Consider the following 16,479-nt stretch of genomic DNA (forward strand, 5'->3'; position numbering starts at 1 on the left):
TTCTGTTTCCTTGATATCAATTCTCTAAGTTTCAGCCCTGGGGAAAAAATGTCTTTGGTGTAATATCAATGTGTATGGAGATGAAATGGGAAGTACAAGGGATCTGGAGGATTGGAAAGCTTCAACTTGCTGGGTGCTCTTGGATAATCTTCATTTCATTGCCCTCATCACTTCCCTCACTTCATTCTCGCTTTTTTTTTTTTAATTAAAAAAAATTAATGTTTATTTTTGAGAGAGACAAGTGTGAGCGGGGCAGAGAGAGGGAGACACAGAATCCGAAGCAGGCTCTGCACTGCCAGCACAGAGCCTGATGTGGGCCAGAACCCAGGAACCGTGATACCATGACCTGAGCTGAAGTCAGATGCTCAACTGACTGAGCCACCCAGCCACCTCATTCTCGCTTTTTATACTTATTACCTCCAAGCCTGCAGCCTCTCCATTTCAGTCAGTATGGGGAGAATGGCTTCCATTTCCCATTTTGACTTCTCCTATGCATATTTTGGGATGTGAATTTCTCTACCATCACTTGTCCTTCATTGTAATCACATTGGCTTTCATCTTCTAATTGGAAAATCTATATCTTTATCATTTTTTATAGCACTTTTGAGATTTATTTCTTTTTATTGTTTTTTACATGAAAATTTCAATAGGATTTTAGGGTTTGAGGGCATAAACATGATGTTCAGTCTATCATCTCAAATTGGAAGCTCACTATCTAAATCTTTTTTTTTTTTTAACACCCAGTGCTGGGCTCAACACGAGGCTTGAACTCTCGATCCTGAGATTAAAATCTAAGCTGACATCAAGAGTTCAATGTTTAGGAGTGCCTGGGTGGGCACCCGACTTCAGCTCAGGTCATGATCTCATGGTTCATGGGTTTGAGCTCTGCATCAGGCTCTGTGTTGACAGTGCAGAGCCTGGGGCCTGCTTCAGATTCTGTGTCTCCCTCTCTCTCTGCTCCTCCCCTGCTTGTGCTCTGTCTCCCTTTAAAATAAATAAACATTTTTTAAAAATTAAAAAAAAAGAAGGCAGAGAAGGACAAATATCATATGTTTGCACGTATAGGAGGATTAGGAGGAACTTGATGGAGGAACAAGGGGGAGAAGAAGGGGGGAAATGGTGGGGGAAAGGGAGAGAGGCAAACCATGAGAGACTCTTGAATGCTGACAAAAACTGAGGACTGATGGATGTGGGGGGGGGTTGGGCATGGAGGAGGACACTTGTGGGGATGAGCACTGAGTGTTATGTGGAAACTAATTTGACAATAAACTATTTGTAAAAAAAAAAAAAAAATTAAAAAAAAAAAAAGAGTCTGACATTAACGAACTGTGCCACCCAGGTGCCCCACCCACTGTAAGAATCTTAGAGTTTGAACATTTTCTTAGAATCGAGCCCTTTGGAACACCAAAACCCTCTTTCCAAATAACACCAAAATATAGCTACAGGGTATAAACACATGATCTCTATTAGTCTATAAATAAAATAAAGAAAAGAGTAGGAAGTATTCTTTATTAAATAAAGCCAAACTGAGAAATAAAAAAGGGAAAATAAATAGAAAACAAAACTACCGATATGGTATAGCTTGAAATGTATGTTAACTTTCATAATTTTTTTAATAGTATTCAAATGAATTATACCCAAAGAATATTATCTTTCTAGGTGCTTAACTAGAGCCCATAACCACTGTCTTTTTATATTTTCCCAATAATATTCTTATTTACAAAAGTAATAAGAACTTCATTTCTCACTTAAATGAGCCAGTAAGGATACGTAAATCAGCAAAATAATTTAATGTGGTGATTTAGTAAAATAATTTAGAAAAAAAACCTTTACTTTCCTAGAAGTATGTATCTGTTGTGTTGGGTATGGGCGGAAGAGGAGGTGTAAAATGGGAAATAAATGTTTATTCCTTATGGATCTTCGCTTTCTCCCTCCTTGGGTTGTATCATTCAGGCTTGTGACCACTTAGGTGCTGATGATACTACTTATACACTAATGCTACCATCACTTAGATAACTAATAAACTTATTGAACTTCACTATGTCCAAAACAAAATTCTTCCCAAACCTACTCCTAAATGCACTAAATGTAAATGGCATCAATATTCACCTAGCTGTTCATGCAAAACAATAAGAGCTATCCTTTATTTCTCCTCTTCCTTCCTTCAATCTATCAATAAATTTTGTTGGTTCCATCTCCATCATTTATCCATTTTTTCCCGTCTCCACTGCCAGGCCACTGCCCTCTGCAATAGTCGTGATTTTTCTGCTTGCGTCCTTATCTCCTTAGAATCTATGTACCCCCCAGCAGCCAGTGTGACTTAGGTCATGCCATTTTCCTGCTGAAAATCCTCCTTAGAACAGAAACCAAACTTCTTACCAGGACCTACAAAGGCCTTTCATCATATCTGATCCCTGTCTACCTCTCCACCCTCATGTCATATCACTCTTTGTCTTTCAAACTATCTCCAGGCCACTGTGCTTCCCCAAATACATTAACCTGGTTCCTTATTTCGGAGCTTTACATTTGCCACTCCCTTTGCCCAGAATCCCCACTCCCCCACCTCACCTAAGCTATTTATATGCCTGACTCCTTTGCATTCAAATATCACCTACCTTGTGAGGCCTTCTCCATGGTAGCCACCCATCCCTTTTCTTATTATTTATTTATTTTTTGTATACTACCTATCATAATCTAAAAATAATCTGGGGTGCCTGGGTGGCTCAGTTGGTTAAGCATCTGACTTTGATGCAGGAGCCCCGCATCGAGCTCTGTGCTGACAGCTCAGATTTTGTGTATAACTCTATGTCTGCCCTGCTCACATTCTGTCTCTCTCAAAAATATATAAACATTAAAAAAAAGTTTAATAAAAATAATCTTACTTGTTTATTATACCCCCCCCCCCACAATATGAGCTCTCTAAGGGCAGACTTTTCTATCTTGTTTATTATTCTCTCCAATGCTTAGAACATAACAGTTAGTAGATATTAAAAATGTTTGCTAAATGAGCAATTTCATAAACATCATTGAAGTTGTACAGATATTAACTATACTGATTTTGATTACTATTAGCTTATTACAGTTCAAAGTACGTTAGTTAATTACAAGTTATTAGTTTATTATAAATAAGTGGAGTTTTAACTTTTTCCACCAACAAGAAGATATTGAGATTACATGAGCCTAAAGGAAGAACACAACACTAGTGTGCTAAATCTTCATTTAAGACAGGAACAAAGAAAAACACCCACAGGCTGCCATTGCCATCCCTCAGCAGAGGTCCAAATGGAAAATTAGACTTATCTGGAAGAGATGCATGTAGAAGACACAGTCAGATTCTGTCCAGAGGAAGACAGAGTTAACAAATATCTTTCAGGATTAAAACACCAGACAAGACCAGAAAGGTTTTCACAGCTGCTTCTATGAGTTCTTTGAAAAGAAGTCCAGTGGATCAGAATACAGGAAAAAAACTAATGAGAATCCCTCAAAGGATCCTTTACCTACCAAACAAGATTTCTTCAGAAACTGACTTGCTCTCACAAATGACCTTGACAAAGGAACAGTTGTGTAAGATGCACTTAAAGATGAGGATTAAAACTGTGGATATATCTCGGGGCGCCTGGGTGGCTTAGTCGGTTAAGCGTCGGGCTTTCGCTTAGGTCATGATCTCGCGGTTCGTGGGTTCGAGCCCCGCGTCGGGCTCTGTGCTGACTGCCAGCTCAGAGCCTGGAGCCTGTTTCAGAGTCTGTGTCTCCCTCTCTCTCTGACCCTCCCCTGCTCACGCTGTCTCTCTCTCTCTCCTAGAAATAAATAAAACATTAAAAAAAAAAATTAAAAAAAAAAAAAACTGTGGATATATCTCTATATACTGGTGTATAAATCCCTGAAGAAAATGAATACAAACACTTACATAAAAAATACTAAATCAATATACAAAACACTGAAGAGATAAAGATTAGTCTATGGTTGAGAGCTGGCTTTTTGAACCTCAACTCTGGGAAAAGGGAAACAAAGATGTTTCACAGCATTACAGAAAAACACAATGCATTTGGAGGAAAATAAACATTTGTAAGAAAAACAAAAACAGGGGCGCCTAGGTGGCTCAGTCAGTTAAGTGTCTCACTCTTGATTTCAGCTCAGGTCATGATCTCATGGTTCCTGATCAAGCCCTCACTGGTGCGGAAGGGATGGAGCCTGCTTGAAATTCTTTCTCTCCTCTCTCTCTGCCCCTCCCCTGCTATAGTCTCCCTGTCCCCTCCTTCTTTTTCTGCCCCTTCCCTCGTGTTCTCTCTTTCTCCTTCTCTCTAAATATAAATAAACATTTTTAAAAAAGAAAATCACGTGCAGTAATCTTTGTGATTTGATTGTGGGGGTGGGAGTGGGATTCATTGCAGAAAAGTTATATTAAAAAATAAAAATAAAAATCACTAGGGGCACCTGGGTGGCTCAGTTGGCTAAACATCCGACTTCGGCTCAGGTCATGATCTCATAGTTCGTGGGTTAGAGACCCGCGTTGGGCTCTGTACTGACAGCTAGCTGAGCCTGGAGCCTGCTTCGGATTCATTGTCTCCCTCTGTCTCTGACCCTCCCCTGTTCATGCTGCCTCTCTCTCTCTCTCAGAAATAAATAAAACATTAAAAATAAATAAATAAACAAAAATCACTAGGAAAAAAGTCACTGAATTGTGCAAAAAGGGAAAGTTGAATCAATGTTTATGCCAACAAATTTAATTTGGCACTTTTATATGTGACCTTTAGAGGTCTCTCTTATGAAGGAGTGTAAATAGAATCTTATTTTTTATACTGTTTGTAGTACATAAGGGCCACCAATCACAACTAATGAATAGTACTATTTAAGGCCTTATGCATTGCTAAATGCATCTGTAAGAACTTGTACTGCTGCCCATCCCAAGGATAAACATAAAGAAAGACCAGTAGGAGTTAGAAAGAGGAATTTCCACTAGGGAGAAAAGAATATATATTCCCCTATATAATCCTATATGATACAGCAGTTCCTCAAACATGATTTTATCTGTTGAAAACAATTAAAAGCCAAGAAGCAAGTAACAAATGCCACAAAGGAACTAAAGTACAGCCAGTCCTGATGCAAGAAAACACACATTTTTAGAAGTATATATCGCCCCAAGGTCCTCACTCAGAGTCTTCTCATTTTTATTTCAGACTGAATGCTAACACATTTGGCTATCTAGTTTCTCAGTGCACAACAAATCAGAGGTAGCAAACTAGAAAAGAGATAAGATACTGAGAGCAAATGACCTAACGAAATAAAGGAGATTAAAACATCACTGGAAAAAGGAGTTACAAGATCTTAGAATCAAAAATAAAAAAAATAAAATTTAGAAAGCATAGCTGGGAAATTTTTATTTAAAATAGTAAGTAACAACCTTATAGAATCCCTGCCTTGAAGACAACAGGTCTTATTTTAATATGGTGCCACACTGAGGCACCTGGGTGGCTCAGTCAGTTAAGCATTCAACTCTTGATTTTGGTTCAGGTCATGATCTCAGGGTTGGTGAGACTGAGCCCCACAATGGGCTCTCTGCTTACAGTGCAGAATCTGCTTGGGATTCTCTCTCTCCCTCTGCCCCTCCCCAGCTTGTGCTCTCTCTCTCTCAAAAATAAACTTAAAAAAAAAAAAAACAAAAAACCCAACCCATAACGCAATATGGTATCTCATGTAATGCCTTGCACGGCATATTGAATTTTAATAACCCTATATGATCGTTTTTATTCCTGGAGTTTCTGACTTGATAGACATTCGTATCGCATTCAATACTCCACAGGTGATTCTGATGCACACTGAGAAACAGTGTCCTAATAATCTAAGGAAAGGTTATACTGTACTCGACTTTTTAGTTAAGAAAGAAGTGAGAATTTACTATAATCTTTAAATGTCTTCAATAAAACATTAAAAAGTCTGGGCATGTTGAGGTAATGTGGAATATTCACTTTGGCAAGACCCTTCATCCTCCAAAAAAAGGGAAAGGGTTAAATAACACTACCAACAGCCAACCTACTCATAGGATAATCTCTTCTGAACCTATGCATATATAATGAGTTTATGTAATGATAAGTGAAGTAGAACACTCACTGAGGTATCAAATAATGGCAGAAACTCAATTAAGTTAAAGTCCTGTGAAGAAAAACATCTCTAATTAAACTAGAATAGTCCAGACACCAAACTCCTCTCTACACAGCAGCATCTCTCAAACAAAATACTTAACACTTATACTCACCTTTCTGAAAAATCAGAATCTATAAATTCTCTAGCTCGTTTTCTATCACTAAAAAGAAAAAAAAGATAGCATAAAAAGAACAGGTATTTAAAGACAGCTTTATTTTATGAATAATTTACTATAACTTGTCTAATTCCACAGCAAATATATACAAACACAAAAATCTAACAAATATAAAAGATATGTCCATAAAATAAAAACTGTAATTTTAAGATAGGAATAAGAGATCACAACCTACTAAATTTTGTCATAGGATCAAAAAGACCACAATATAATAATGTAGGCTGCAATGAGCTCAAGGAATATGGGGAGAAAATGTTGCAGACTTAGAAAGGCACAGAGAGTATGACTCACTCCAGAATGACTGAGTGATCATTCCACCCCCAATATAAAGCACAGCTGGGGCTGAAAATACCCAAACCCTGGCCATCCCCAAAGCAGGCTAATATAACTGGCACAGGTGTGGCTTTCCTGTTATAATCCCTCAAGGCTGTACAGAAATCCATGGTAACTTTTAGGTCCTCATGTATTAAGGAATAGAGGCCATGGTGTTACAGGTGATCGTGTCATTTCAGCTCATTTGATAGTGGAAAAGGATGTATACATATGCATCCTCTGTATCTAATACACATGAGCATGTATATGGTTTAAAATACTTCACCAGGATTATTTCATTATATCATCTGACATCCAGGAAACAAGAAAGCTCTTACATAACCAGTATTTACTGTCTGCTTGCTAGAATTCACAATTGTAAGTCAAACACAGAACTATGAGCACAGTATGTCACCATGAAAATAACTTCTGAAGTGACAAAATGAAGTTTTGAGTCCTTTAACTTAAGAGTTTTTTCTTTTATAAGAAGATTAAATGCTAAAATGGTAAGGAGCAGAGAAAGGCCGGATAAGGGTCTTTTACAGGCAGAGATGAAACATGTAGAAGTTTGATACTAAATGTGGTAAATGACTACTGCAAGGGATATTGATTTAATTGTCCTGGGTTCCAAAAGGACTGACAAAAAACTCAGTAAAAATTTTAATGTATTTGGCTTTTCCTAGTTCCTTTTCTGGTTTTTAAGTAAATAAAAAGTCACGAAAAATTCCGAGGATAGCCAACACTTAATATGTAACTCTTAAGTTTATTAAAACAATATAGTTTTTAAATCTCCAAAGCAGCTAAATGTCATAATCATAAAAAGTAGTACTTTTTCAGAGGTGAAAAAAGTCACAAGATTCAGGTACAAATTATTGTATTTAAAAATGGTTCCTCGATAAATGATTTATGTCTGAGATAGAAAGTGAAATAAAACAGGTGATTTTAAAGGCCACACATTAGCTTTTAAGGACTAGATTAACATAAAACAAGAACAGAAGACAAGAGAGTGAGAGGTAAGGATCACAGCTTAAAACAAAGTTTTAAACATGATTACTTGCAGCAACAGTCTTACCCTGGGACCCAGCCAGTAGCTTCTGCTATGTGTGTCTGAGTAACCATTGCTGGTGCAGGGGTATATGGACTCCCAATCAGAACACTTCCTGAACTGGTTAGTCTCTGTGGTGTGCTTATAATCTACAAAGTTAGGACACAGAAAATAATATTCTTAATTATAAAGAAAAGCATACACATAGGAAATCATGTTGATTGCTAACCTACACAGAATGAGGAAATCTCACTGCCTAAAATGTACTTAGTATCAATCATCGAAAACATAAGCTTTGATTTCCTTATATTCTAAGGTCTTAAAAACACAAGTATCTTGAATACTGATATGAGGCCACAATACAGGTTTCAGCAAGTGAACAGCAATTTGGAAGGATTAAGTTGTCAATGAACAATGTAAAAATCAGAAAAACAGAAAGTTTTCTTTGAAATTACAGAACTTAACTGCAGTTGAACTTGATGTATTCAAACTAGGGCAACAGTAAATCAGATCTTCATGTCCAAATATATACCAAGGCATTATGCAATTTAGCTTATTATTATTTTTAATTTTTAACATTTATTCATTTTTGAGAGACAGAGAGCATGAGTGGGGGAGGGGCAGAGAGAGGGAAGAAAGAGGATCTGAAGTGCTGTCAGCATAGAACCTCATGTGGGGCTTCAACTCAAGAACCATGAGATCATGACGTGAGCTGAAGTTGGAAGCTTAACTCACTGAGCCATCCAGGCACCCCACAATTTGGATTACTATACAGATTTAGTTTTATCTTCTTTTTTCAAGAGCATTTCCTCATGTCATTCAATATTCTTTGAAGACACTTTGTTTATTTACTTATTTTTTTTATTTGAGAAAGAGAGAGAGTATCAGTGAGGGAAAGGGAGAGCGGGAGGGAGGGAGGGATGGAGGGAGGAAGAGAGAGGGAGGGACAGGGGGCGAGCGAGCGAGCAAGAAGAATCCTAAAGCTCTCCTAAAGGCAGAGCTCAATCCCACGACCCTGTGATCATGACCTGAGCCGAAATCGAGTCACTCAACTGACTGAGCCACTCAGATGCCCCTCTTCAAAGATATTTTAATGTAAAACATTCCATCATGTGGATTTACTGTTCCCTACTGTTAGATATATATGGATATTCAATTATCCAACATTACAAACAATACTGTGACAAACGTTTTTGTACAATGATCTTGGCCTTAATTTCTATTTCCTAAGGAGAGACTCCAGAAAGGTAATTAATGGAACTAAGGATACAGACAGTTAAAAAAAGTTCTTTGATATATGTTACCAAAATGTTTCTTAGACTTCACTGGTAAATAGATAATGTTTCTCTCCAAAAATGTTTATAATAATTAATACAAAAAGCAATTTAGCATTTTAGTAGTGTCTTTAAAAGTATTTTTGTCAAAAAAATAAGGGCTTGCTCTAGTGAATGGGGGTATTAATGCAACAATATTGGTCCCATGTGGGTAACTGTCGAAGAATGTTCATTCCAACCCAGAGGCACGGGACTGCCCCTACCTGGGCAACCCCAGATCTTTGGATTTTCTAAGGGAAGAGATTCTGTTTTTGTATACTTTTGAAAATTTCCATAATACTAAGGTTTTGTTTAAGTCCCAATTAAGAGAGAAAAGCATGTATGTGGGCTACACATAATTTTTTTTGTTTTATTTATTTTTGAGAGAGAGACACAGCATGAGCAGGGGAGGGTCAGAGAGAGAGGGAGACACAGAATCCGAAACAGCCTCCAGGCTCTGAGCTAGCTGCCAGCACAGAGCCCAAAGCGGGGCTCGAACCCACAAGCCTACACATAATTTTTAAATGACAGATCTTAAAAGAAATAATTTTACTTCTACTGCCTTATGTAGGTCAAAATACTAATTAATTTTTGACTCCCTGACCAAATGACACCTGTTTCTGCAGGCCAGGTCTAAGTCTAGTAATTAAGTTCGTTGCTAATTTGCTCTATAGAGAACAAAGAGAAGGATTCATTTGCATTTCAAGTTCAGTTCAGACTTGGTTTTTAAATGTTTGTTCATTTTTGAGAGAGAGTGCACGCAGGTGCACAAGCAGTGGAGGGGCAAAGCTAGAGGGAGAGAGAGAATCCCAAGAAGGCTCTGCGCTGTTAGCGGAGAACTGACATGGGGCTCAGGCCCACCAACCATGAAATCATGACCTGAGCAGAAATCGAGAGTCTGGGCTTAACCTACTGAGCCACCCAGGGGCCGCAGACTTGGTTTTTAAAGTCTTGTTGGGGTGCCTGGATGGCTCAGTTGGTTTAGTGTCCTACTGGCTCAGGTCATGATCTCAGTGTGTGGGCTGGAGCCCCACATCAGGCTCTCTGCTGTCAGCACGGAGCCAGCTTCGGATTCTCTGTCTCTCTCTGCCACTCTCCTGCTCATTTGCTTGCACATGCATGCGCTCTTTCTCTCTTTCTCTCAAAAACAAACATTAAAAAAAATTTATTAAAATAAAAAATAAAGAGGGGGCGCCTGGGTGGCTTAGTCGGTTAAGCGTCCGACTTTCACTTAGGTCATGATCTCGCGGTTCGTGGGTTCGGGTCCTGCGTCGGGCTCTGTGCTGACTGCCAGCTCAGAGCCTGGAGCCTGTTTCAGTCTGTGATTCCCTCTCTCTCTGACCCTCCCCTGCTCATGCTGTCTCACTCTCTCTCTCCTAGAAATAAATAAAATGTTAAAAAAAATAAAAAAATAAAGTCTTGTCAATATTTATTCAGTTACTAAATATTTAAGAACTTAGTTACCTCTGTTTGTGTACAGCATTTTGCCAATTTGGGCCTAGGGACATATTACTATATACAAAAGCCTAGGAAATAATTTTAGTAAGTTAATTCTATAGATAACAAAATAAAAACAAAAGACAATAAGCACTGATAGGTATTTGGGGAATTCTGTTTCTCTATTATATTCCAAGGATTATTAAATGAGGAATTCAGAAGCTTACCTCACGAGAAAATATGGATATTGGACAATGTTTGTATCTCCTACCCCTCTGCACACTCCACTCCACCTCTGCACCTCCATTTCAGTGTAAAATCTTTAAAGGTAGAGTGAATGTTTGCAGAGCCTAGTATAGTGCTAGGAGATATTCATAGAAAAGGCACAATAAATACTTAATGAACTGAGACAGAAGACCTAGCTCTTTTTTTTTTTTTTTAATGTTTTAATGTTTGTTTATTTTGGGAGAGAACAGGAGAGGGCAGAGAGAGAAGGGTGACATAGAATCCAAAGCAGGGTCTAGGCTCTCATCTATCAGCACAGAGCTTGACATGGGCCTTAAATTCACAAGCCGTGAGATCATGACCTGAGCTGAAGTCAGATGCCCAACCGACTGAGCCACCCAGGTGCCCCAAGACCTAGCTCTTAAAATGAAAAAAAGTAGTTTCTTTGCTCATTGGTATGCCAGAAAGGTCTACATAAAGTCCAGTAAGGAAATACTCTACAATATCAAGGACATCATTCTCGCCAATCACTGCCTCACACATTCAGATGTTCTATATCAAGCTGACCTTGAGTGTGAAGCTTAAGAAGGAAAATTTGAGTATTTGATTTGTCTTCGGTCTACTCTATTTCTAGAATAGGTGTCTCCATAAAACAATTCTAAGCATTCCAACTTACCCTTGAGACAGACTGCATAATATGTGCACCGTTATTTTTTTTTTATTTCAGAGAGAGCACAAGTGAGAATCTTTTTTTTTTTTTAATGTTTATTTATTTTGAGACACAGAGGGACAGAGCACAAGCAGGGGAGGGGCAGAGAGAAAGAAGGAGACACAGAATCTGAAGCAGGCTCCAGGTTCTGAGCTGTCCACACAAAGCCTGGTGTTGGGCCTGAACTCACTAATCACAAGATCATGACCTGAGCCAAAGTCGGACATTTAACTGAGTAGACCACCCAGGCACTCAGAGACTCTTAAGCAGACTCCACGCTCAGCATGGAATCTGATTCAGGGCTCAATCGCACAACTCTAGGATCATGACCTGAGCTGAAATTGAGAGTCAGATGTTCAACTGACTAAGCCACCCAGGGGCCCTTGTGCAATATTATTACTATATTTTTTTCTATATTTGTTATCAGTAGCTTAGAGGCTCAGTTTACCTGATTTAAAGGCTTTATAGAAAAGTAAAGATGAAGAGAGGATGAAGGGAAATAGGACATAGAAAAAAACTAGTTATCATTACTGAGAAGGGCTCTGTAAATGAATTGCTATGTTTTCATTTATTCTTTTCCTCCTCAATGTCAAGACTGTCAGCTGATATTCTTTGCTGATCTGAGACTGATTCGCAATACTCCATTCCTTTCTCTTAGCACAGAGCCTGGTATGTCCTTAATAATGGAAATTCTAGTAAACATTTCCTGAATGAACAAATTGGAGAGATGATGGACTTGAACTAAAATGACAATTTAGAAGTTCATGTGAGATGCGATGAGTTCCTAAATTAGGACAATGACAGTGAACATTAAGAAACACAAAGAAAAGTCAACAGAACTTGATCAACCACTGAACCCAGGAAAATTATAAAGGGGATGGGTCAGATATGCTTTATAAAACTGAACCTTAATTTTGAAATCCCAAGTTGAAATTAGAAGTAATTACTTCCTATATTCTGTTGATCTAACAGGGAAAATAAACACTTATTTTAAACTTAAGTGCCCACCTCTCCCCATGCCCAAAGACATCCTTAATTTAAAGGTAATTATGTGGGTTTTTTTGACAATGGATTACAGTTGGGCTATGAAAATCATATAGTAACTGAATCTCATTCTCAAGGTTTTCTGCCTGTAATCAGTATATCTTATGTACTACTGCCATCTACAGTAAGAGCGAAGAGACTGTAACAGCCTTGTACAGTAGCTACACTGGTGGGGAATAGCATAAAGCATGGAGTTGTCCAATCATATGTTGTACACCTGAAATTAATGTAATATTGTGTGCCAATGATACTTCAATTTAAAAAAAGAAAGAAAAGATACAAAAGAAAGAATACAGATACCAAGAGAGTACCTGTATTCTGAAGGGGAAATGAATCTATATAATTATAAAGGATTATAATAAAGGATTTCATTATTTCACAAAATTTTAGTTTTCACTGTAAAAAACATGTACTTAAAAAATTTTTTTTTAAATATTTATTTTTGAGAGAGAGAGAGAGGAAGCAGGGAAGGGGCAGAGAGAGGAGAAAGACACAGAATCTGAAGCAGACTCCAGGCTCTGAGCTCGAACCATGAACTGTGAGATCATAACATGAGCTGAAGTCAGATGCCTACCAACTGAGCCACCCAGGCTCCCCAAGAAACATGTACTTTTTAATCATGTCAAAATATAGCTATGAGATTATCATACATATACTGTATGTGTGTGTGTGTGTGTGTGTATTTATATATATAACAAGATACCTTTAAGTAAAGGCAAAGTATCCCAAACTAATACAGTTATTGCTAAACTGGTGTCTATTAACACAGAAAACTACTCTCTTCTTGAGGTGTTTTGAAATTTCTATCTACCATTAAGACTTGGTTTGCAAAGAGACATGTGAAATTTAAAGGGAAAGCAGAGAAAGACAACTGTAAGAAGCAACTGGGTGAGGTTTTATTCAAGAATTTTTCAACTTAAGAAAATGCTTTTTTAACCAGAGATGAGAGACTGAGGGTGAGAGGACAGTATTCAGAAGAGATAAGCAAGAGAAGAGAGAAGTGGAGCTAACTGGGGTGCTACAACCATGAAGAGCTCAAAAAGAAAGCGCCCATTCCTGTCCAAGAACTAAGAACTGTAAAACGCAGCTCAGAATTAAGGAGACAAATTAAGGTGAGGTTTAAAGAGCCCCAAATCTCCTTCCCTTCTTCTGACCTTTGTTTTGCTGATTCTGAGGTTTGAAGGAATGGGGATAAGTGGTATAAAGACCACCTATCATTGTCAAAACTGAAGTTTAAAACTACTCCCGTAACACATTAGTTCAAATTGACAATGGAAAGGAAAACTGCTGCCCAAAGAGGAATTCAAATTTGAGCCATGGCAGCATCACTAAAATACTGACAGGGAACAGTTTCTCAAAATAGAGGAGTACTCTAAGGGCGAAACTTATAAGGGCTTGGGGATGCTTATTTAATTTTGGTGTTTATATAAAAGCGTTTCAAAATACAGACTTAAAGGTTAGGTGCCTCATCTCATTTGCACCCACTGCAGTGGCTGGTGAGAAGCAAAAGCTTAGTAATGTCTGAAATATACCCTGAACTACCTTCAAATGGGGACACTTACCTGAGCTTAAGTCTCCATGTGGTTTGGAGCTAGATTACATTCTTCACATAGTTACAGTAAATTGTGTAAGATCTTTTGGCTTGAATTTTGCAGATAATTAACAGCTCTCAAGTGATCAAGAAAAATGTCATTTCTAGAATGTCTTAAAATCTTAAAGATTTGCCATAGCCATTAAGTATGTTAAAATATATTTTTTGCCTAAATAATTTGCCACTTAACAGAGTCCACAATAGTATTATCCTTATTGCTCTATAAATGAGAACACACAAGAACTGACATTGAAGGTTTACTGTTCAACTGTTTATATACTTTCATTAAAGGTGGGTGAGACCAAGACATTAAGTAGTTTTTAGAGTAATTGCGTGCAACTTTGTTTACAAATAAGGCTTTCTAAAAGTGTTGTATACCTCAAGCTTTAGCATAATTAACGGAATATCTTCAGAGAAACAGTTAAATATTTTCCATTTTTTCATTCATTATTTCTGCTGCTTAAGATTAGTAGCTCTCAGTATAGATTAACTGTTGGGTCATATTCAATTTATATAAGAGTATATAGTTTGGGGCAATAAAAGTTATTTTTTTTTAATTTTTTTATTTTTATTTATTTCTAGGAGAGAGAGAGAGAGACAGAGTGAGCAGGGGAGGGTCAGAGAGAGAGGGAGTCACAGACTCTGAAACAAGCTCCAGGCTCTGAGCTGGCAGTCAGCACAGAGCCCGATGCGGGGCTCGAACCCACGAACCGCGAGATCATGACCTAAGCGAAAGTTGGTCGCTTAACCAACTAAGCCACCCAGGCGCCCCAATAAAAGTTATTTTGTAAGAAAAAAGAGAACATAAAACAACAGATTATGAACCAATTTAATCAAACAATTAAAAACAAGAGAAGCCTCACATAGGGAGCAAAAAAAACAAAAAAAAAACCCCCAAAACAAAAAACCTTGATATTACACACCGAGACATCATAGATTCAAATACAATGAAAATACTGTAGAGTACAATGCCTTTTTCTCAAGACCTAATCAGTTATATTCAGATGAAAACAAAACTTTTTAAAAAAGTGACTGAGTTAAAACAATAAACGGGAATTTCTGACCCACAGCTTTAGTACGATTATCCTTTACATTAGTCTTGCCTAAGCAAAATTTCAAATTCTAAGATTTGATGATTTTCTTACCATTTGGGGTCCAACATTCACATTTATTGGTCCTAAGGTTTTTGGTAAAATCTTTGTTGGTGAGTTGGTGCTGGAAACTGGAAACGCAACAAATGAAATGTTACCTGAAATGATACCAAATATGAGGTTAAGGTCTGCAGTATCAAGGACACTTTCTATCTATACACTCATGCTGCTAATCCCAGTTTTGCTTAAGTAATTTATAATTCTCTTAATAATTAAGTTATAAATAAGAAGTTTACTAAAAAGCCATACTAATGACTGCTTTCTTGTAGTGAATACAATTAGTTCTGCTGAATAGGAAAACTATAAAATAAATAGTTCAGCCTGCCTGACAATCGGCTATTGGACTTTTAGTGGGTTTTTAGAGGAAAGAACAATGCAATACATAATGCAAATCACAGTTTATATCAGAGTTGAGAAATCCAGTTAGGTCTTTATTGCTACCAGAGAATAAAAAAAAGTATGAAGTAGAATATGAAGTAAAATATCTATTAGAATTTATTTATATTTATAGTATAATAGAAAATACTCATACTAAAAGTTAACAATGGTTTCAAAATGAGTTGGTAGTTTTTTTTGGTTTTATCATACTATAGAAAAAAAATATGATGCTACCTAGTTAGTGATAACGGAAACTATGGGATGTGTACAGTGTTTTCAAGTGATTTCAACACTTTAAATTAAAAAACAATTTTTTAACATATTTTTGAGAGAGAGGGAGAGAGAGAGACAGAGAGAGAGCACGCATGAGCAAGGGAGGAGACAGAGAGAGAGGGAGAGAGAATCCAAAGTAGGACCCAGGATCTGAGCTATAAGCACAGAGCCTAACATGGGGCTCGAACTCAGAGATGGCGAGATCATGACCTGAGCCGAAGTCAGACGCTTAACTGACTGAGCTACCCAGGCACCCCCAACACTTTAAGTTTCAAATCAAGGCAGCCAAGGACTACCCATGAAATGAAAAGCTAACTGGTAATTTTATAAACTGTCTCAATTATTTAACTCCTCTTGAGAAACTTCAGTTTATCAATGTTTTTTGTAGTAATCTAATATAACAAAGGAGATCACCCCAGAAAGTACCTGTGAGAGGTTCAATATTGAAACTCTGGGGAAAAAAATGACAATTTAGGAAACCAGGTCATCAGGCTCTATTATAGCTTCTCTTCCTGGACCTGTGAACCTATGTGCATCCTCACAAATTTTTACTTCTTTCTCTCTGAGTGGAAATTCTCATTAGTAAATTACTTCTTTAGTGTCTCTGCATGTCCTGTCTTTTCAGGGATCTCACTCATCAATTATCTACTCTTGTCTCCTGAGTTTTCAACGGCACCTCTGGCTT

General features: G+C 37.6%; 1 protein-coding gene across 5 annotated transcripts in view; it reads right to left on the reverse strand.

Moving 5' to 3' along the window:
* TFDP2 (transcription factor Dp-2) overlaps positions 1-16,479 on the reverse strand; it is a 115,643-nt gene that overhangs the window by 29,745 nt on the left and 69,419 nt on the right. For 4 of the 5 annotated variants that reach the window (XM_039248548.1, XM_039248547.1, XM_039248550.1 and 1 more), the window contains 3 exons: positions 15,138-15,241; positions 7,701-7,822; positions 6,254-6,301 (listed from right to left, as the gene is read on the reverse strand). In XM_039248548.1, the coding sequence (XP_039104479.1) occupies positions 6,254-6,301; positions 7,701-7,822; positions 15,138-15,241 (274 nt within the window). The remainder of the gene's footprint in view (positions 1-6,253; positions 6,302-7,700; positions 7,823-15,137; positions 15,242-16,479) is intronic. The other variant, XM_039248549.1, reaches the window with a different exon arrangement.

This window comes from Hyaena hyaena, unplaced genomic scaffold, assembly GCF_003009895.1.
Source record: "Hyaena hyaena isolate Hyena2069 unplaced genomic scaffold, ASM300989v1 scaffold_311, whole genome shotgun sequence".
Lineage (NCBI taxonomy): Eukaryota > Metazoa > Chordata > Mammalia > Carnivora > Hyaenidae > Hyaena > Hyaena hyaena.